The sequence below is a fragment of the Eptatretus burgeri genome, chromosome 3, assembly GCF_056783735.1.
Source record: "Eptatretus burgeri isolate ZD-2024b chromosome 3, Ebu_testis_v1, whole genome shotgun sequence".
Lineage (NCBI taxonomy): Eukaryota > Metazoa > Chordata > Myxini > Myxiniformes > Myxinidae > Eptatretus > Eptatretus burgeri.
Window position 1 is genome coordinate 76,414,401 of NC_140963.1, and position 23,414 is coordinate 76,437,814.

General features: G+C 43.1%; 1 protein-coding gene across 8 annotated transcripts in view; it reads right to left on the reverse strand.

Annotated features, from left to right (window-relative positions):
- LOC147030213 (uncharacterized) overlaps window positions 1-23,414 on the reverse strand; it is a 296,012-nt gene that overhangs the window by 166,101 nt on the left and 106,497 nt on the right. For 4 of the 8 annotated variants that reach the window (XM_085874044.1, XM_085874042.1, XM_085874041.1 and 1 more), the window contains exons 1-2: window positions 22,333-22,959; window positions 5,062-5,580 (exon numbers count right to left, since the gene is read on the reverse strand). The exons of 2 other annotated variants lie outside the window; for them this stretch is intronic. In XM_085874044.1, the coding sequence (XP_085730170.1) occupies window positions 5,062-5,580; window positions 22,333-22,651 (838 nt within the window). In that variant the 5' untranslated portion in view covers window positions 22,652-22,959. Of the gene's footprint in view, window positions 1-5,061; window positions 5,581-22,332; window positions 22,960-23,414 lie in introns of those variants that run through there. 2 more of the 8 variants (XM_085874039.1, XM_085874045.1) reach the window with 2 other exon arrangements.

A 23,414-nucleotide genomic window follows, 5' to 3' on the forward strand; every position in this document is an offset into this window, starting at 1 on the left:
GTCAATGAAAGCCTGGATCTTAGTTTTGACCCAGGAAACCCATAATTTCAGCGGCTCCGACTCCTCATTCAGCACCTCGAGGGCCCCCAAAAGGATATCTGGAGTCTCCGAAATGATGACTGCATCATCTGCGAAATCAAGGTCAGAGACCCAGGCATTCCCAAACGATGCACCGCAGCTTGATCTCGCCGACATCCTCCCCAGAATCCAGTCCATACAAGCACTAAAAAGTATGGGGGCCAGTCCATACCCCCGACGAACTCCAGTAACAACTGGAAATAAGTCAGAGAAGTAAGTCACTCTAAGGTGCCAGAGTTTAGAGTGTAGTTCAGAGATCAGATTGATCAGTTTTGGTGGCACCCCACGTTGTGGTAATGATACAAAACAATAACGATCATGATAATGGTACATCATTATAACGATAATAATAATGACAATGGTACATCATTATAATGATAATAATAATGGTCAATGATACAGAGTGATAATAATAATGATAATGGTACATCATTATAACGATAATAATAATGACAATGGTACATCATTATAATGATAATAATAATGACGATGGTACAGAATGATAATGATAATTGCACATAATGATAATAATAATGATAAGAATGATAATGTTAATAATGGTAATGGGAATAATGGTCCATGAGCACGTCTATTAATTACATACTATTAGAACGTGAGTACAGTACATGAGGTACATACATTAATTACGTGTGATTGGAACATGAGAATGTCCATTAATTACATCCTTATGAAATGTGAGTACTATATCTAGAACTAATTACATCTCATTGGTACATGAGTAAAACTATTAATTACATTCTATGGAAATGTGAGTATGTCTATTAATTACGTACTGTTTGACCATGAGTTAGACCGTGAGTAGAGTCACTATTAATTATGTATTATTGGACCGTGACTCCATATTGTCGTGTCCACACTGGTTTAGACCAACCTGGACGGATCGCCGAACGGTTCTACCTTGGAGGTGAACAACTGATCCTTGGAGATTAGGGAGCATGCCTGATGGATGGAGGCAAGGACGAGAAGCAGACGGAGGCACACGGGTTTATACTCGAACCCACGACAAATAGACAGACACAAGCAACTTTAATAAGTAAGGGTTTAATGAACATAAATCAAAGGTTTATTGTGGAAATAATTCAAAACATGACCATAAAAACGTGAGGTAGGGAAGTAAAAGTAAAAGTAAAATGTGAAGTCAAAAAGAAGTAGAAGTAGAAAAACAAAAAGAAGTAAAAAAAGAAGCAGAGAAGGCGGGGCTTCTGCCTGCTCAGAAATGTTCGGCTCTGTCGTTGATGTTATTGTTGAAAACGTGGTTATTTTATTTCCGGTTTTGGAAATACAAAAATATAGGAAAAGGTCACAGGGGGGCAATCACACACTGGGAAAAATTCGCCTTAATCCCTACCTCATTAACACAGCACCCTTCCCCCTCCCCCGTGCGGTGACACATAACAACTTAAGCTGACAGTTTTCCCAACTTAAATTACATCGAGATGTCTCCTGCTTGTCCACAGACCAAGCTTCTCATATTATATACAATCCTACCTTTGCTATGAAATTCCTCCATCTACCCCACAAACATAACATATTAATTACGTACTATTGGAAGGTACCTTTTAGACCGTTAAAACTCTTTCCCCCTTCAGACCCTAATAAGACTTTTTGGACCCCTTTACACCCTTCAGATCTTTACACCCTTCAGATATTTACCCCCTTTAGACCGCGATAGACCCGTCCAGACTTTTACACCCTTTTTATGCCCCTTTTACTTTTAGACCTTTTTTCGATGTTTTAAGATGCTTTAGACCTCTTTAGACAATTCAGACCATCCATCCATCGGGACCATACTCTGTACAGAGCGTTGGTGCTGCCTAAGCAGTCTCCTTGGCTGTTGGGTACAATCCTGGGTGGGTCGCCACTCCGACACAGGATACCAGCTTGCTGGCACTCATTTTGCCAACCTCGGAAGGATGACAGGCAGAGTCAACCCCACCTGGTGTTAATTCAACAGCCGAGGGAGATTTGAACTCAGGATCCTCGGATCCCAAGTCCCCCACCATAACCATTATGCCAACACCAGGCATAATTCAGACCCTTGAGACCTTAAATTTCACCCTTGAGACCCCTTAGACTTTTTAAGACTGTTTCTAGACAATTTATACCCCTTTACACCCTTCAGATCGTTACACCCCTTAAGCTCCTTAAACCCCTTTAGACATTTTCACCTTCACACCTTTCAGACCCCATTTGACCTTTTGACCATTATTTTGCCATTTAAGACCCTTTACACATTTACACCTTTCCAGAAATTTGTCCTGTAGAGCATTTTATTTTAGCCCTTTCGTTTGCAATCAATGACCTTTCATTCAGTAAATCCTTCCATTTGTTTGCCGTACAAAATACAACACACAAAACAAGTCCTGTCCTGGTGAGGGTCTGCAATCTCTGAGTGCTCTTTCTAGTTCTCATGCTCTTTTCAAATGTTTATCGTTTTATGATAGATTTCTTCTAAACTCACTTGTCTTGCTCACTTCATCTTCCCACTATTCTAAACTCAGAAATTTAAAAGTTTGTGATGCCAACATCAGCAAAACCCCCCATTAAACCAGCACAGTAGCAGTTTGTCCTGCAGTCTGAGGAGCTGCATTTGTCCGATAAGCCGACACTTGAGGACACATGATCCACAGCAAAGAGGGAAATCCCTGTTTATTTATTGATTCATTTTTGTTGTTGAGGATACTAATGATCGGGTTGATTCCATCTAAAGGAGATAAAGCTTAAATTAAAAAAACAACAACACATGGCTCCATAGCGTAGTGGTTCTCGCGTGCGCTCTACGTGAAGAATTGGCCTTGGGTAACCACATTCGGTGGTGTAATGGTTAGAGCCTCCGCTCTGAGTCTGGGAGGTTAGTGATTCAAAGACCCCAGCGAAGTTCCCACCAAAGCCTTAAAAATGGTATGTGATGCTTCCTTGCTTAATATCACACTGAGCATTTGAAAAGGAGAGAGTACAGACAAACAAGCATAGATTGATATTCATAGTGTAGGCTTTGATGGGTCTAGTGGCCTCGTCCTCTGTTGAAGTTCCTTTAAGGGAACTCAAATTGTAACATGGACCCAGTCTGCAGTGACTCAAGTTATTTTTACAAAGGTAAGGTAGAACCGCTTATGTAACTTGGCAAAACAGACAGTCATGTTTACCTGTTCAGTGAGTGCACCGGTGGACACCTGTTTGGTGGGTGTACTGGTAGATACCTGTTCCATTGATGTACTTAAATCACTGGCTTTTACTGAAAGCAACTAGAGAGTATATAGAACACATTACCCCATGCAATGTTCAAGTATATACTGCAATTTAAATAAAAGAATGATTTAAAAGATCGTTAGGAAAAATTCCAGAACTTTAACTTCGATAACATGCTATTGAAGCAGTCTTATACACCACCCTTAAACACCAACCTACCTACCATGTTCAAGTACTGCAAAACTGGAGGTTCTTGGAAGTATTAAGAAGGTGATTTGTGTTCTGCAGTGTTCAAGTATATAATTCAATTAAAATAAAATTAAAATTGGTAAAAGTCGTTGAAATAAATTATTTTTTTACCGCTGTTGACGCAGTGTCAATTACACCTCCTTATTTAAACACGTTACATTAGTTCTTCGTGCCTGTTGTTTGTGTCCCTTATGATGTCCTTTGAAAATCATTCCAAACAAGAAACTGAAAATGTTTCTATTTTGTTTGACTGCAAGATAGGTAGAGAGAGGAAAAAAAAATTTATCTTGCTTCTCTCTGCGCACGTGTGATCAGGACAAATTCAAAGACAAAATACTGTAAAACGGCTCGGTTTGTTTTCAGATTCATGTTCCAATTTGTGTTCAAAATACATCATTCAATTTAAATACGTCGTTCCTCGAGATCATAGACAGACATGAACCAATTTCTTAAACCCCCTTTTTGCTTCATTTGCACGGTAACGATAGCAGGTGACTATTAATCTTGGGATAAATGGTACATCCACATTTAAAAGTTGTATGAAATCTGGGTTGTTTATTTATTTATTTATTTATTTATTTATTTATTTATTTATTATACTTCCACATATTGTGGTGGTTTGATTTCATGCTTTCAACTGGCTATGAACAACGGTGCATTTCCACTGCTACCGAGTATGGGGGTACCACTGATGTTATGCCCCTATTACCAGAAGACTTGTGCCCATTTCACCGACCTCCGAAGGATGACAGGCTGAGTCAACCCCACCTGGTGTAAATTCAGCAACCGACGGGGCTCAAACGCAGGACCCTAAGATCCCAAGCCAGCCACCCTAACCACCGAGCCAACACCAGGCGTTGTGTGGTTTTAAAAGTGTCATATGAACAATGTATAACTCCATTTGATATTTACACTCACAGCAGCTGTCACATCTCTCAATTGTATACAGGTAAAAAGGTCTCACCAGCTAATGAGCACACCATCTGCTCACAAGAGGTGTTTATTTGGTTGCACAACTCAGGGGAAACCAGTCTTGGTCTGGGATTAAGAACCAGGGTAAACATGGAAATAAAGGGATTAATGGTCAAACATACTCATTACTCAATTACAATCTATTGTTGCAACGTTTCAGAAATAATTTTGCAAACTTTTCGGTGGGTGCGTTGAGCTGACTATCCAGCTTGCCTGGGGATAACCGAGTTTGTTTTGTGGTTGTTAAAAGCAAAACATATTATGTGGGTGCGATGGTAAGACCTCAATTCATCTCAATGGTCCACCATGAGGTCTGCCGGCATACCTCATTCAGAATTTTGATGGCATAATAAAGCACCAAAAACCAAGGGAGGCTTCAATGAAACACGATTGATTAAATTAATTAACAGCTGATGAATGAATGATCAATATATAAATGAAAGTTGTCAAAGGGCCGAATACAAGATGACCTCGGAGAATACACCAAATTGACCGGGAGTCATTACCCCACATGAGAACACGCACAGCCTGGTAACATCCTTCTAGCTTTACCTTCACGGCAGGCAACAGCACCGTGCATTGAGAGAGGCATGACACACGCTCCGTGATCCCGCGATGGCAGGTTCCGGCAGTTTACGAGCTCCCTCAGGTCCTCAACCCAGCAGTCATCTTCAACGAGCGCACAGAATTCTCGACAAGGTGGCGGCGTTTGGTGTGGGCATGGTGGAGTTATGAGCGAGCAGAACAAAAACAATGCATTGATGCTGCAGCCAGAAGAAAGGATGCGGATCCAATGCTCCAATGTGCCTTCCACCTGCCCAAGGTGGCTCTGATTCAGGTGATTTGGAAAAGCCATCAGCTTGATTCCCAGTTGTCTGCATGCCGAGAGTTCTGATGGCAGGGCCACGCAGGAGCGACCCTGCGCATCGGGTAGGGTCTTCCCTCCGGGAAACGCCACTTTTTCCGGGAGAAAGGACAGAGAGCCTAAAGATGTGCGGGTGAGGTCTGGTTTGCCTAAGGACTGCCATTGCACCGCACCTTGGCTCACAGGAGCACATGGAGTGCGCCATCCTGCAGGTGAGAGCCACACAGTGCACAACATTGACAGCTCAGCCCGTTTTCAACCTCACACAGCACAAGTCCATCTCGCCGATTTGTGGTTCTAACAAGATGAGTAAAGGTGAGGACCAGTGAACAGCTTTAGGGCATTCAAACTTCCCGAAGAGCACGAAAGGAGCTTTTTAGAACCGCTCCATCTACTCGTATATCAACCTGGAAAAATAGATAATAATGATGAGATTAAGCGTTGATCTTTGGGCCTTTATACTCCCGAGGTCTTTGTTTGATGACCATGATTATCTGACATGTTGGCATCAATAAGACAGTAAAGTTTCCAACGAGTCTGTACCAGAAACATCCATGAAAGCGCTGGATGTACGAGCTGGGGATCTACAAAGCCTCTACCCCGGGGCTGAGCAACCATTTCGGCAAAAAGGGCACACTGTTCTATACATTCATCAATCAAACTTCGTGCCAGGAAAGAGAAACCACACTGAGTGCAGATTATGGGGAGGTGGGAAGGAAGGTGAAGCACAAATGAAACGTCCACCCGACATGTCATAGACAATGGGAATTTCCATGTGGAATAGGAATGGAGACAATTTGGAGGATAAGGGGGGGGGGTGAGGGGGTGCTGAGCGATCTAAAAAACCAAAACAATCATTGCAATGATAGACATTATCAACTAATACCTACCAAAGGTTATGCTAGGCTCCACGTTAAGCACGTATTATGTGAACCAGCATGGGATGCAAATGTTCTAAGAACTGCCTGGGGTGCGGGGGGGGGGCAAAGATTACGCAAACCCCCACAGAAAGCTTCAGTTACTGGTTACTCTGAGCACCATGAGAAGCAAAGGGGTGCCTTGGGAAGCAAAGCTGCGATCACCACCTTGTGAAGCAAAGCTGTGCTCACCACCGTGGGAAGCAAAGCTGCGATCAGCGCCTTGGGAAGCAAAGCTGCGATCACCACCGTGGGAAGCAAAGCTGCGATCAGCGCCTTGGGAAGCAAAGCTGTGCTCACCACCGTGGGAAGCAAAGCTGCGATCAGCGCCTTGGGAAGCAAAGCTGCGATCACCGCCTTGGGAAGCAAAGCTGTAATCACTGCTGTGGGTAGCAAAGGTGTGATCACCGCCGTGGGTAGCAAAGCTGTAATCACTGCTGTGGGTAGCAAAGGTGTGATCACCGCCGTGGGTAGCAAAGCTGTAATCACTGCTGTGGGTAGCAAAGCTGTGATCACTGCTGTGGGTAGCAAAGGTGTGATCACCGCCGTGGGTAGCAAAGCTGTAATCACTGCTGTGGGTAGCAAAGGTGTGATCACCGCCGTGGGTAGCAAAGGTGTGATCACCGCCGTGGGTAGCAAAGCTGTAATCACTGCTGTGGGTAGCAAAGCTGTGATCACCGCCGTGGGTAGCAAAGCTGTGATCACCGCCGTGGGTAGCAAAGCTGTGCTCACCGCCTTGGGAAGCAAAGCTGCGATCACCGCCTTGGGAAGCAAAGCTGCGATCACCGCCTTGGGAAGCAAAGCTGTGCTCACCGCCGTGGAAGCAAAGCTGTGCTCACCGCCGTGGGTAGCAAAGCTGTGATCACCGCCGTGGGTAGCAAAGCTGTGATCACCGCCGTGGGTAGCAAAGCTGTGATCACCGCCGTGGGTAGCAAAGCTGTAATCACCACCGTGGGTAGCAAAGCCGTGATCACCGCCGTGGGTAGCAAAGCTGTAATCACCGCCGTGGGTAGCAAAGCTGTGATCACCGCCGTGGGTAGTAAAGCTGTGATCACCGCCGTGGGTAGCAAAGGTGTGATCACTGCCGTGGGTAGCAAAGCTGTGATCACCGCCGTGGGTAGCAAAGCTGTGATCACCGCTGTGGGTAGCAAAGCTGTGATCACCGCCGTGGGTAGCAAAGGTGTGATCACCGCTGTGGGTAGCAAAGCTGTGATCACCGCCGTGGGTAGCAAAGCTGTGATCACCGCTGTGGGAAGCAAAGCTGTAATCACTGTTGTGGGTAGCAAAGCTGTGATCACCGCCGTGGGTAGCAAAGCTGTAATCACCGCCGTGGGTAGCAAAGCTGTGATCACCGCCGTGGGTAGTAAAGCTGTGATCACCGCTGTGGGTAGCAAAGGTGTGATCACTGCCGTGGGTAGCAAAGCTGTGATCACCGCCGTGGGTAGCAAAGCTGTGATCACCGCCGTGGGTAGCAAAGCTGTGATCACCGCTGTGGGAAGCAAAGCTGTAATCACTGTTGTGGGTAGCAAAGCTGTGATCACCGCCGTGGGTAGCAAAGCTGTGATCACCGCCGTGGAAGCAAAGCTGTGCTCACCGCCGTGGGTAGCAAAGCTGTGATCACCGCTGTGGGTAGCAAAGGTGTGATCACTGCCGTGGGTAGCAAAGCTGTGATCACCGCCGTGGAAGCAAAGCTGTGCTCACCGCCGTGGGTAGCAAAGCTGTGATCACCGCTGTGGGTAGCAAAGGTGTGATCACTGCCGTGGGTAGCAAAGCTGTGATCACCGCCGTGGGTAGCAAAGCTGTGATCACCGCCGTGGAAGCAAAGCTGTGCTCACCGCCGTGGAAGCAAAGCTGTGCTCACCGCCGTGGGTAGCAAAGCTGTGATCACCGCCGTGGGTAGCAAAGCTGTGATCACCGCCGTGGGTAGCAAAGGTGTGATCACTGCCGTGGGTAGCAAAGCTGTGATCACCGCCGTGGGTAGTAAAGCTGTGATCACCGCCGTGGGTAGCAAAGGTGTGATCACTGCCGTGGGTAGCAAAGCTGTGATCACCGCCGTGGGTAGCAAAGCTGTGATCACCGCTGTGGGTAGCAAAGCTGTGATCACCGCCGTGGGTAGCAAAGCTGTGATCACCGCTGTGGGAAGCAAAGCTGTAATCACTGTTGTGGGTAGCAAAGCTGTGATCACCGCCGTGGGTAGCAAAGCTGTGATCACCGCCGTGGAAGCAAAGCTGTGCTCACCGCCGTGGAAGCAAAGCTGTGCTCACCGCCGTGGGTAGCAAAGCTGTGATCACCGCCGTGGATAGCAAAGCTGCGATCACCGCCTTGGGAAGCAAAGCTGTGCTCACCGCCGTGGAAGCAAAGCTGTGCTCACCGCCGTGGGTAGCAAAGCTGTGATTACCGCCGTGGGTAGCAAAGCTGTGATCACCGCCGTGGGTAGCAAAGCTGTGATCACCGCCGTGGGTAGCAAAGCTGTAATCACCACCATGGGTAGCAAAGCCGTGATCACCGCCGTGGGTAGCAAAGCTGTGATCACCGCCGTGGGTAGTAAAGCTGTGATCACCGCTGTGGGTAGCAAAGGTGTGATCACTGCCGTGGGTAGCAAAGCTGTGATCACCGCCGTGGGTAGCAAAGCTGTGATCACCGCCGTGGGTAGCAAAGCTGTGATCACCGCTGTGGGAAGCAAAGCTGTAATCACTGTTGTGGGTAGCAAAGCTGTGATCACCGCCGTGGGTAGCAAAGCTGTGATCACCTCCGTAGAAGCAAAGCTGTGCTCACCGCCGTGGGTAGCAAAGCTGTGATCACCGCTGTGGGTAGCAAAGGTGTGATCACTGCCGTGGGTAGCAAAGCTGTGATCACCGCCGTGGGTAGCAAAGCTGTGATCACCGCCGTGGAAGCAAAGCTGTGCTCACCGCCGTGGAAGCAAAGCTGTGCTCACCGCCGTGGGTAGCAAAGCTGTGATCACCGCCGTGGGTAGCAAAGCTGTGATCACCGCCGTGGGTAGCAAAGCTGTAATCACCGCCATGGGTAGCAAAGCTGTGATCACCGCTGTGGGAAGTAAAGCTGTAATCACTGCTGTGGGTAGCAAAGCTGTGATCACCGCCGTGGGTAGCAAAGCTGTGATCACCGCTGTGGGAAGCAAAGGTGTGATCACCGCCGTGGGTAGCAAAGCTGTGATCACCGCCGTGGGTAGCAAAGCTGTGATCACCGCTGTGGGAAGCAAAGCTGTAATCACCGCCGTGGGTAGCAAAGCTGTGATCACCGCTGTGGGAAGCAAAGCTGTGATCACCGCTGTGGGTAGCAAAGCTGTGATCACCGCCGTGGAAAGGAAACCTCAGCTCACTACCATGGGAAGCAAATGTATTCCAATCGCCATGGGAAGCAAAGGTATGATAACTGCCATGGGAAGCAAAGGTATGATAACCGCCATGGTAAGCAAAGGTATGATAACTGCCATGGGAAGCAAAGGTATGATAACCGCCATGGTAAGCAAAGGTATGATAACCGCCATGGTAAGCAAAGGTATGATAACCTCCATGGGAAGCAAAGGTATGATAACTGCCATGGGAAGCAAAGGTATGATAACCGCCATCGTAAGCAAAGGTATGATAACCTCCATGGGAAGCAAAGGTATGATAACCTCCATGGGAAGCAAAGGTATGATAACTACCATGGGAAGCAAAGGTATGATAACTGCCATGGGAAGCAAAGGTATGATAACCTCCATGGGAAGCAAAGGTATGATAACCGCCATGGGAAGCAAAGGTATGATAACTGCCATGGGAAGCAAAGGTATGATAACCGCCATGGGAAGCAAAGGTATGATAACCTCCATGGGAAGCAAAGGTATGATAACCTCCATGGGAAGCAAAGGTATGATAACTGCCATGGGAAGCAAAGGTATGATAACCTCCATGGGAAGCAAAGGTATGATAACCTCCATGGGAAGCAAAGGTATGATAACTGCCATGGGAAGCAAAGGTGTGATAACCACCATGGGAAGCAAAGGTATGATAACCACCATGGGAAGCAAAGGTATGATAACCACCATGGGAAGCAAAGGTATGACAACCACCATGGGAAGCCAGTGTGACCACTCCTTGGCTTTTTCACAAGATCTTGGCTATTCGTTGTTCACCTTGGCGTCTTGGTTTTCTATAAGTTTTCTTGGCGGATAGCTTTTCTATTATCATCGCTTTTCTGAAACCTTGTGAATTCTTGGCTTTTTTCATTGGCTCACCTTGGCATTTATTAAAATGAGTAGTGGTCAACACTGCGGGAAGCAAAGGTGTGATAACCGCCATGGGAAGCAAAGGTGTGATAACCACCATGGGAAGCAAAGGTATGATAACCACCATGGGAAGCAAAGGTGTGATAACCTCCATGGGAAGCAAAGGTGTGATAACCTCCATGGGAAGCAAAGGTGTGATAACCTCCATAGGAAGCAAAGGTGTGATAACCTCCATGGGAAGCAAAGGTGTGATAACCTCCATGGGAAGCAAAGGTGTGATAACCGCCATGGGAAGCAAAGTTATGATAACCACCATGGGAAGCAAAGGTGTGATAACCTCCATGGAAAGCAAAGGTGTGATAACCTCCATGGGAAGCAAAGGTGTGATAACCGCCATGGGAAGCAAAGGTGTGATAACCTCCATGGGAAGCAAAGGTGTGATAACCACCATGGGAAGCAAAGGTGTGATAACCACCATGGGAAGCAAAGGTGTGATAACCACCATGGGAAGCAAAGGTGTGATAACCACCATGGGAAGCAAAGGTGTGATAACCTCCATGGGAAGCAAAGGTGTGATAACCACCATGGGAAGCAAGGATGCAAGGAAGCAAAGGGTTTTTTTGTTTGCCAAGCAGCATAATCATGTTTTATCACAGGTTTGCTAATTCCGGTGTTTGTATTCATCACACATTGTGTTTTATATGAACAAACCTTTTAATCTCAACAAAACGAATAAGGAAGGGACTTTGAATGGTCGGAGAATATCCTTCACCGTCCAACACAACTCATTACTTTGTCTCCGAGCTCAAGTCCCATCCGTGGAAATCCATGAGGATCACGTGATGGAATCTGATCACGACGTCCCATAGTGGTGACAATGAAAAATACTACAACCTTTCAATATTTATTTATTTATTTATTAGTGTCGCGTTATGGATTTCTATGATCCTCAAAATTGGTGAATAATTTGGTAATGAAACGATCCTTAAACGAGTTCACATTACACACTCCGATAATTTGAGGGACATTCAAAAGATTCTCAGACGGAAACACAAAAGTCCAACAAACCCCCCCCAAAAAAAACATCATAATCACAAATTAACACATTTTGAAACAAATTAAACCGTTTACATTTCTTGGATTCCTGTGAGTATCTGGTTCTAAGAACTTTTTTGATGCCATCATGTGCCCTGACATCTCCATCAATCACCAAGAGCTGTTCGCAGACAAATTAAGGGTCGGCCAAACGTTGTACTCTCACAAAAACAAAACACGGTACGACACATATTCAGATACCCACTGTCCTTACCCCGATTACCCTCACCCCTTCGCATTCCCCCACCCCTCACTCGCCAACTAGAAAGCCAGCTCTCTCCATCATCTGACGAACATACTTCAGTGTCTATCGGATCAGCCACAACAATATCATGAAGTGGTGTCTTCTGGCAAGGTCGTGACATGCCAGGCTGCACGGCACACCTTTGAAGACCGTTAAATATGCCCAAGGCTTCAGATTATGGATTGACTGGTCTTTTTCAAGGGGAACAAGATGTTTACAAGCAGCCAAATGATGTGGAAATACCGAGTCCCCAAAGGGTGTACTCACTACAGACAGCTTTGTGTTCGGGCCACTCACATGAGTGGAGAGTGTCCAGTCCAGACAGCCAGAGGGGCGACACACAATGCGGTCTATTGTGACCAGTGTGCCCACCAGGCCCGGGCGACAAAGCGCGGCCTCTAACCAAGGTCGCGGGAGGGGGAGGTGGACATCCCAGCCGGTTTGGATTAGTTGTTGGACATATATTGCGCTCACAGTGGCTCTTTTGCACAAACTTGCTGTGAGCAGTTACACTCATCTTCGAAAAAACCATTCCTTCCCTGGCAAACGCTCCCAAGTGGTTTCCTTCATTGTTCACTCCTCCCTCGAGGTACACCGGTGTTTATTTAGCCCGACATAACAGCTAGCAAGACTTTAACGTTTAAGCATATCCGACCTGTTCGGACTTGGCGAACTCCCATCTCAGCTGTCTAACCTGGGTTCGATGCACCGCCCAACTACAATTGATCATCCTGGTGCTTCGAAACGAAAGTGTGTTGCATCAATGAGTATGCCATCCCTTTGGAGAGGACACCATGCCAAATGTCTAACATTCTCTTGTGGACATTAAAGATCCCATGTTTGTTTTCAAAAAGGTTGGCCAATGCGTACCGGTACCCAAGGAGTGTTCTAACATCCTTGTTCTACATGGAGCACTCGATCATCATCATAACCATATCCACAGAAATTATCCCAATTAGTTTGGTGCGACAACCCAACCCCAGCTCAGCTCGACCGAATTTGAAAGATGCCTTGAGGCGTAAACCATCTCAGAAACCTTCACAGGCCAATTATTTATTACCCCCCACCCCCCCCCCCCTCCACAGCTCCCAGCACTGAGCTCATGATATTGGGATCCCAAGTTAAAATCTTCCAAAAATATGGGGGAGTCAAAAACCTTCCTTTTCAAAAAGTTTCGGAGAAATGAACGTTACTTTTGCTGGCATCAGGAAACTCATCCACGAGTGGGAAGATGGTGGAACACGAGCTGTAAATCACACGCAAAAGGACTAACACCTGCCAGCTTTTGGTGGCACATGTGGATCAATCCTTCAAATATCTTAATCATTGTCATATAAAGATAACATATGCCAGTTGTTGCAGCATCGACCATACTTCAGCCCAAACCTCTCCTGCAGATCATTCTCAAATCGTCTCCTGCCTTGATCTTGGAAAGCTGCGAACGTCACCCCTATTCACAAGAATGACTCCGAGTCCGATCCACTCAACGACAGACTGCTCAGCCCTCTTTCCACATCAAAAGCAAAGTGTTGGAATACATCATTGTTGCAGACCTCAAGCATTATTCCTTCTCCGACTCTCCAATCTCTAATCAAAATTTGGCTTTGCCCGAGCTATTCTACCATAAACATGTGGCTTATATCAACCCGCCAATAGATGGACGCATTAAATCCCAAAGGAGAGGTCGGGGCCATTTCTGGGGACATGTATTCATCTTGCAATGCTGTCTGGCACTCAGCCTTGCTTTCCAAACTGTCTGCTCATGGTATTCAGGGCCCCTCCTTAAATGGTTATCAGATTTTTCTCTGAGAGCGGAAACAACGGGTTGCTCTTGATAGCATTCTGTCCAGTGTTATCCTTCATGAGGCTGGTCTCCTAAAAGGGAGCGATTCAGGAGTGACCTTATTCTTGGTCTAAAAATCTACATCAATGACCTCTCCTGATTCCCTGGAATATGCTCTCTACCAGTTTGTTAATAATTCCACCCTGTGCCAAACAGTACACCACGCATAGAACCACATCACTAAACTGGCATATGAGGATGGTCGACAACGCAGTATTCTCTGCAAACGTAAGGACATTTGGAGCCTTTCAAGCTCGATAGAGCGTACAAGATCTTCCTCCGAAGCTTCACGGAGAATGGGTCCCGATTCTGGACTGGCACAGCTGTTTCCGATCTTGTTAGTCTGGATAGGATATAATCGAGTCCAATGTTCTCCATGTGATTGGCATCTTTCAACAGGAGACTGAAACCTTGTTGACCACCGCAGTTAGGTTGGAAGACCCATGGTTTATTGCATCACTTATGGCCTTTATACCCAAGTCCTTTCAGTCCTCCATCCCATCCCAGCCTGGAGAGGTGACACACATTCTTCGAGAATCTCACAGGTGGTTACCCTCCTTAATTCCAAGCAGAACACTCACCTCCATGCCTTTATCACTATTTTTCTCATCTGTTTTCTTTCATTTTTTTTTTTTTACATACATATCCAAGGCGTGTGGAAGATCGACAACACTGAATGGATCAGGATGCAACACAACAAAAAGAACAGTAGAAAAAGTTGGGGAAACACCAACAGCAGGGTTGAAGGAAAAGCAGAAAGAGACTTGGACAAACGAGGGATGTGGGGAGGAAATAAGGGCAGGGGAGAATGTATGGGGTGGACAAGATGGATGCAGAAGCAAACTCTTAGGAAGGGAAAATTGGATATTTGGAAGGATGTATAGGCATGGGGGTGGAGGAGGTTCACAGGAGTAGAAAAGATCATAGTTTTGGATGTGGTGTGATCTGAGATGGTCGTGATCAGCTGTCTTGAAGAGCTGGAGGAAAGAATGAGATTGAAGAGAATGTGGAAGTTGATTCCACAGGTGGAAATAAAAAATGGAATAAATGAGTGGAGGTAAATAGTGATTCTGCATTTTGGGGGTTTCACCATAAGGAGGTTGATGGTGGATTGCAGGTACCCTGCAGGAACCTGATAGAGGGTGGGGAGGAGACAAAGCACACAAAGAGCAGAGGGTTCAAGACTAGAAAGGAGGCAGCAGAAGACAGAGACCACCGACTTGTCTGCAATGGGAAAGTGATAGGCCAATTGACTCAGCTACAATGCAGGAGATTCCAATGATCTTGAAGGCCTTGGCTTCCATGGTATGAGGCAGGGATGCCTTCCCAGAAGGGAGAGCAGTGTTGAACCAACATCCTGTGTACGTCTCCCTCCAGAACTTCAGGAGTGCTGCCCTTCACCCCCTCATGCTTTCTCTCATACCGCCTCTGCTTTCGCCTACTCCCAGTGACCCCTAACCTATCTTTTCTGCTACTCATGTGCGATCTTTGTCTCCCTGTTGCCGTTTGATCCTCGGTCAGACTGTGAACTTGTTGCCCTCTGTCATTAGCCCCGACATGAGCTGAGATTTCAGGATAAAAGAAAAATAAACATTCAGTAATGAATGATCACAGAGCAAGAGTGACTGATCGAGAAGCTTCTCAACCCAAGTTGATGTTAAATGGGCCATAAGTTAGGGTTATCTGATATATTAAAATCTCCATAAACAGAATAGGACACAAAACCTTAACAGAAGTTGTCATACTCGATCACCTGTTGATACAATTTAATGACGTGGAATTACCGTTCTTTTGTGAGGGACCTAGAAAATGCCAATGCAAAGCAGCAGCCACATGCAGCACATGGAATGAATGAATGAATGAACCTTACAGTTCACAAACTCTCAGGAAAACAGCTTTCCATTCCCGAGTATCACACACACTCAGAACACTGACAATGGCAAACACCTCCAAACCCTTACAACATTCAAATGGCAAACACCCACAAAACTTTACAACATTCAAATGGCAAACACCTCCAAATATTTACAACATTCAAATTGCAAACACCTCCAAACCTTTAGAATGTTCAAATTGCAAACACCTCCAAACCTTTTCAATGTTCAAATTGCAAACACCTCAAAATCTTTTCAATGTTCAAATTGCAAACACCTCCAAACCTTTACAACATTCAAATGGCAAACACCCACAAAACTTTACAACATTGAAATGGCAAACACCTCCAAACCTTTACAACATTCAAATTGCAAACACCTCCAAACCTTTTCAATGTTCAAATTGCAAACACCTCCAAACCTTTACAACATTCAAATTGCAAACACCTCCACACCTTTTCAATGTTCAAATTGCAAACACCTCCAAACCTTTTCAATGTTCAAATTGCAAACACCTCCAAACCTTTTCAATGTTCAAATTGCAAACACCTCCAAACGTTTACAACATTCAAATTGCAAACACCTCCAAACCTTTACAATGTTCAAATTGCAAACACCTCCAAACCTTGACAACATTCAACTTGCAAACACCTCCAAACCTTGACAACATTCAAATTGCAAACACCTCCAAACCTTTAGAATGTTCAAATTGCAAACACCTCCAAACCTTTCGAATGTTCAAATAGCAAACACCTCCAAATCTTTACAACATTCAAATTGCAAACACCTCCAAATCTTTACAACATTCAACTTGCAAACACCTCCAAACCTTTACAACATTCAAATTGCAAACACCTCCAAACCTTTAGAATGTTCAAATGGCAAACACCTCCAAAACTTTACAATGTTCAAATGGCAAACACCTCCAAATCTTTACAACATTCAAATTGCAAACACCTCCAAACCTTTACAACATTCAAATTGCAAACACCTCCAAATCTTTACAACATTCAAATGGCAAACACCTCCAAATCTTTACAACATTCAAATGGCAAACACCTCCAAATCTTTACAACATTCAAATTGCAAACACCTCCAAACCTTTACAACATTCAAATTGCAAACACCTCCAAATCTTTACAACATTCAAATTGCAAACACCTCCAAATCTTTACAACATTCAAATGGCAAACACCTCCAAATCTTTACAACATTCAAATTGCAAACACCTCCAAATCTTTACAACATTCAAATTGCAAACACCTCCAAACCTTTAGAATGTTCAAATGGCAAACACCTCCAAAACTTTACAATGTTCAAATGGCAAACACCTCCAAATCTTCACAACATTCAAATTGCAAACACCTCCAAACCTTTACAACATTCAAATTGCAAACACCTCCAAATCTTTACAACATTCAAATTGCAAACACCTCCAAATCTTTACAACATTCAAATTGCAAACACCTCCAAACCTTTAGAATGTTCAAATGGCAAACACCTCCAAAACTTTACAATGTTCAAATGGCAAACACCTCCAAATCTTTACAACATTCAAATTGCAAACACCTCCAAACCTTTACAATGTTCAAATTGCAAACACCTCCAAACCTTGACAACATTCAACTTGCAAACACCTCCAAACCTTTACAACATTCAAATGGCAAACACCTCCAAACCTTTACAATGTTCAAATTGCAAACACCTCCAAACCTTGACAACATTCAAATTGCAAACACCTCCAAACCTTTAGAATGTTCAAATTGCAAACACCTCCAAACCTTTCGAATGTTCAAATAGCAAACACCTCCAAATCTTTACAACATTCAACTTGCAAACACCTCCAAACCTTTACAACATTCAAATTGCAAACACCTCCAAACCTTTAGAATGTTCAAATGGCAAACACCTCCAAAACTTTACAATGTTCAAATGGCAAACACCTCCAAATCTTTACAACATTCAAATTGCAAACACCTCCAAACCTTTACAACATTCAAATTGCAAACACCTCCAAATCTTTACAACATTCAAATGGCAAACACCTCCAAATCTTTACAACATTCAAATTGCAAACACCTCCAAATCTTTACAACATTCAAATTGCAAACACCTCCAAACCTTTAGAATGTTCAAATGGCAAACACCTCCAAAACTTTACAATGTTCAAATGGCAAACAGCTCCAAATCTTTACAACATTCAAATTGCAAACACCTCCAAACCTTTAGAATGTTCAAATGGCAAACACCTCCAAATATTTACAACATTCAAATTGCAAACACCTCCAAACCTTTACAATGTTCAAATTGCAAACACCTCCAAATCTTTACAACATTCAAATTGCAAACACCTCCAAACCTTTACAACATTCAAATTGCAAACACCTCCAAACCTTGACAACATTCAAATTGCAAACACCTCCAAACCTTTTCAATGTTCAAATTGCAAACACCTCCAAACCTTTACAACATTCAAATTGCAAACACCTCCAAACCTTTACAATGTTCAAATTGCAAACACCTCCAAACCTTGACAACATTCAACTTGCAAACACCTCCAAACCTTTACAACATTCAAATGGCAAACACCTCCAAACCTTTACAATGTTCAAATTGCAAACACCTCCAAACCTTGACAACATTCAAATTGCAAACACCTCCAAACCTTTAGAATGTTCAAATTGCAAACACCTCCAAACCTTTCGAATGTTCAAATAGCAAACACCTCCAAATCTTTACAACATTCAACTTGCAAACACCTCCAAACCTTTACAACATTCAAATTGCAAACACCTCCAAACCTTTAGAATGTTCAAATGGCAAACACCTCCAAAACTTTACAATGTTCAAATGGCAAACACCTCCAAATCTTTACAACATTCAAATTGCAAACACCTCCAAACCTTTACAACATTCAAATTGCAAACACCTCCAAATCTTTACAACATTCAAATGGCAAACACCTCCAAATCTTTACAACATTCAAATTGCAAACACCTCCAAATCTTTACAACATTCAAATTGCAAACACCTCCAAACCTTTAGAATGTTCAAATGGCAAACACCTCCAAAACTTTACAATGTTCAAATTTCAAACACCTCCAAATCTTTACAACATTCAAATTGCAAACACCTCCAAACCTTTACAATGTTCAAATTGCAAACACCTCCAAATCTTTACAACATTCAAATTGCAAACACCTCCAAACCTTTAGAATGTTCAAATGGCAAACACCTCCAAAACTTTACAATGTTCAAATGGCAAACACCTCCAAATCTTTACAACATTCAAATTGCAAACACCTCCAAACCTTTAGAATGTTCAAATGGCAAACACCTCCAAATATTTACAACATTCAAATTGCAAACACCTCCAAACCTTTACAATGTTCAAATTGCAAACACCTCCAAATCTTTACAACATTCAAATTGCAAACACCTCCAAACCTTTACAACATTCAAATTGCAAACACCTCCAAACCTTGACAACATTCAAATTGCAAACACCTCCAAACCTTTACAATGTTCAAATGGCAAACACCTCCAAAACTTTACAACATTCAAATGGCAAACACCTACAAAACTTTACAACATTCAAATGGCAAACACCTACAAAACTTTACAACATTCAAATTGCAAACACCTCCTAAACTTTACAACATTCAAATGGCAAACACCTCCAAAACTTTACAACCTTCAAATGGCAAACACCTCCAAAACTTTACAATGTTCAAATGGCAAACACCTCCAAATCTTTACAACATTCAAATTGCAAACACCTCCAAACCTTTACAATGTTCAAATTGCAAACACCTCCAAATCTTTACAACATTCAAATTGCAAGCACCTCCAAACCTTTACAACATTCAAATTGCAAACACCTCCAAACCTTTAGAATGTTCAAATGGCAAACACCTCCAAAACTTTACAATGTTCAAATGGCAAACACCTCTAAAATCTTTACAACATTCAAATTGCAAACACCTCCAAACCTTTAGAATGTTCAAATGGCAAACACCTCCAAAACTTTACAATGTTCAAATGGCAAACACCTCCAAATCTTTACAACATTCAAATTGCAAACACCTCCAAACCTTTAGAATGTTCAAATGGCAAACACCTCCAAATATTTACAACATTCAAATTGCAAACACCTCCAAACCTTTACAATGTTCAAATTGCAAACACCTCCAAATCTTTACAACATTCAAATTGCAAACACCTCCAAACCTTTACAACATTCAAATTGCAAACACCTCCAAACCTTGACAACATTCAAATTGCAAACACCTCCAAACCTTTACAATGTTCAAATGGCAAACACCTCCAAAACTTTACAACATTCAAATGGCAAACACCTACAAAACTTTACAACATTCAAATGGCAAACACCTACAAAACTTTACAACATTCAAATTGCAAACACCTCCTAAACTTTACAACATTCAAATGGCAAACACCTCCAAAACTTTACAACCTTCAAATGGCAAACACCTCCAAAACTTTACAATGTTCAAATGGCAAACACCTCCAAATCTTTACAACATTCAAATTGCAAACACCTCCAAACCTTTACAATGTTCAAATTGCAAACACCTCCAAATCTTTACAACATTCAAATTGCAAGCACCTCCAAACCTTTACAACATTCAAATTGCAAACACCTCCAAACCTTTAGAATGTTCAAATGGCAAACACCTCCAAACCGTTACAATGTTCAAATTGCAAACACCTCCAAATCTTTACAACATTCAAATTGCAAACACCTCCAAACCTTGACAACATTCAAATTGCAAACACCTCCAAACCTTTACAATGTTCAAATGGCAAACACCTCCAAAACTTTGCAACATTCAAATGACAAACACCTCCAAACCTTTACAACATTCAAATGGCAAACACCTACAAAACTTTACAACATTCAAATTGCAAACACCTCCTAAACTTTACAACATTCAAATGGCAAACACCTCCAAAACTTTACAACCTTCAAATGGCAAACACCTCCAAAACTTTACAACCTTCAAATTGCAAACACCTCCAAAACTTTACAACATTCAGATTGCAAACACCTCCAAACCTTTACAATGTTGAAATTACAAACACCTCCAAAACTTTACATTTAAATGGCAAACACATCCAAAACTTTACAACATTGAAATTGCAAACACCTCCAAAACTTTAAAACATTCAAATTGCAAACACCTCCAAAACTTTACAGCATTCAAATTGCAAACACCTCCAAAACTTTACAACATTCAAATTGCAAACACCTCCAAAACTTTACAGTATTCAAATGGCAAACACGTACAAACCTTGACAACATTCAAATGGCAAACACCTCCAAAACTTTACAACATTCAAATGGCAAACACCTCCAAATCTTTACACTTTTAAATGGAAAACACCTCAAAAACTTTACAATTTTCAAATGGCAAACACCTCCAAACTTTTACAACATTCAAATTGCAAACACCTCCAAACCTTTACATTTAAATTGCAAACACCTCCAAAACTTTACAACATTCAAATTGCAAACACCTCCAAAACTTTACAACATTCAAATTGAAAACACTTCCAAAACTTTACAACATTCAAATTGCAAACACCTCCAAAACTTTACAACCTTCAAATTACAAACACTTCCAAAACTTTACCACGTTCAAATTGCAAACACATCCAAATATTTTCAACATTCAAATTGCAAACACCTCCAAAACTTTACAACATTCAAATTGCAAACACGTCCAAAACTTTACAACATTCAAATGGCAAACATCTCCAAAACTTTATGACCTTCAAATGGCAAACATCTCCAAAACTTTACAACCTTCAAATTGCAAACACCTCCAAAACTTTGCAATGTTCAAATTGTAAACACCTCCAAACCTTTACAACATTCAAATTGCAAACACCTCCAAACCTGTACAACATTCAAATTGCAAACACCTACAAAGCTTTACAACATTCAAATTGCAAAAACACTTCCAAAACTTTACAATGTTCAAATTGCAAACACCTCCAAAACTTTTCAACCTTCAAATTGCAAACACCTCCAAAACTTTTCAACGTTCACAACTCCAATTAATATGTACTACACTTCAAAACTTTTTTATTCCTTCTGGTGCTCAGAACAACTCTTATCAAATGAGTGTTTAAAACTCCTACTTTGAGATGAGACCGAATTATACCAATTCATAAAATGTGTAAAACTCGCTTTAACAGTGCATTCTATACAATGAATTCTAAATGTAAATTCAAATTGTTCTGAAGCCTATTACAGTAACACAGTTTCAAAACCCAATACAAATCACCCACCAATTCAGAAACTATATTTATCCTGCAATACGTTCGAACCATTCGACTATCTTGTGTCGGAGTGGCGACCTGTCCTGGATTGTGCACACCAGCCAATGAAACTGCCCTGGCAGCCCTATGTGCCTGACTGCGCGAGGCAGGCAATCCATCTAATGTTCTCTAAAACATTTTCTCAACTCCACAATGTTCAAAACCCATTTTACACTCTGGAACATGATTCGTTCATGGCCTGGTAAACTCCATGCGATGATTCTTTCATATCTTAGTATACTATGGATGATGATTCTTTCATATCCTGGCAAATGGCTATGTGCTTGCAACCTTCCAGCTGCAATTCAACAATTTGTTAACACATGAAATCTATTAAATCATCTGACATTGTTTCAGCCTCTGAGATATTAAATGTTGATTTTCTCACTCTGCTCAATTTGTCGATTACCTGGCACAGTGGAGACAGTCGGGATGAAAGGTGTCCCCTGAGAAGTCACAGTTGGTTCTTGCCTGGATGGTGGAGCTCTAGTAGAGTGGAGACTCTGAGTGCTTGTATGACCAACCACGGGATGGGATGTGGAGGTAGTTAAAGCATTGTTGTCAAGGATTCTGGTGGTCATTTTTGTATCAGGTTCGGTGGAGAGGTAATCATGTTCATTGATCTTTATGGCTGTAGTCGGAGCTTTGGTCGTCTGGGAATCCCAGAACCAAAAACCAGATGCTCCAGAAAGCACACTTAACATAAAAGCAAAGACGAAGTACTGCATGGTTGTTCAAGCACGAGGACCTGTTCTTACTGCAGATCAGATTTTCTCATGGATACTCAAGACTATCATCAGATGGTTTGAGCCGCTCTTCGGCATGCAGCTATCAAGAGATTAGAGTGATGCAAAAGTGAGAAGTGGAAGTGAGAAAAACAGGAAGGAAGGTGTGAAATAACCTGAATAGATGAACGTTTATGAATCTAAGGTGTCTAGTCAAGTTGCTCCAGGGAGAAGCGAAGCGAATGTTAAAAACAAGACAAGTAGAATGGGGGCAAAGCCAAGAGTGAAAGAAAGTAGGGGGTTGAGGTTTGGCCGCTGGAGCACAGCGGCATTTATAGGGGCAGCCCCACTCGTCCTTGTTGTCCACGCCTCCAAGGCGCGCCCAACCAAGCCCAGCACCAACACGGGTCATAGCTCGATGGGCTTGTGTTAGCACTTGCACGGCATTGTACATCTGTGGAGAACTCTGTCAAATCAAAACTTGTACACAACCGGCACGTGTAGTTAGCCCGGGCTTGCTTGAAATCTGTAACGGTGCTCCACATGTGATGGATGTGGCTTTTAAATAAAGTTCATGGACCCTGACCTCCACGATGCAGGTGATGGATTTGACTTGGAGGTCGAGATCAAGATGTAATCATACCCCAATCTCTATGATACGTGTGATGTATGTCGCTCGTTGGTAGATATCAATATGAGAAACACCTTGATATCGACGATACATGAGCTGGATGTGACTCGTAGGTAGATACCAAGGTGAGATTGT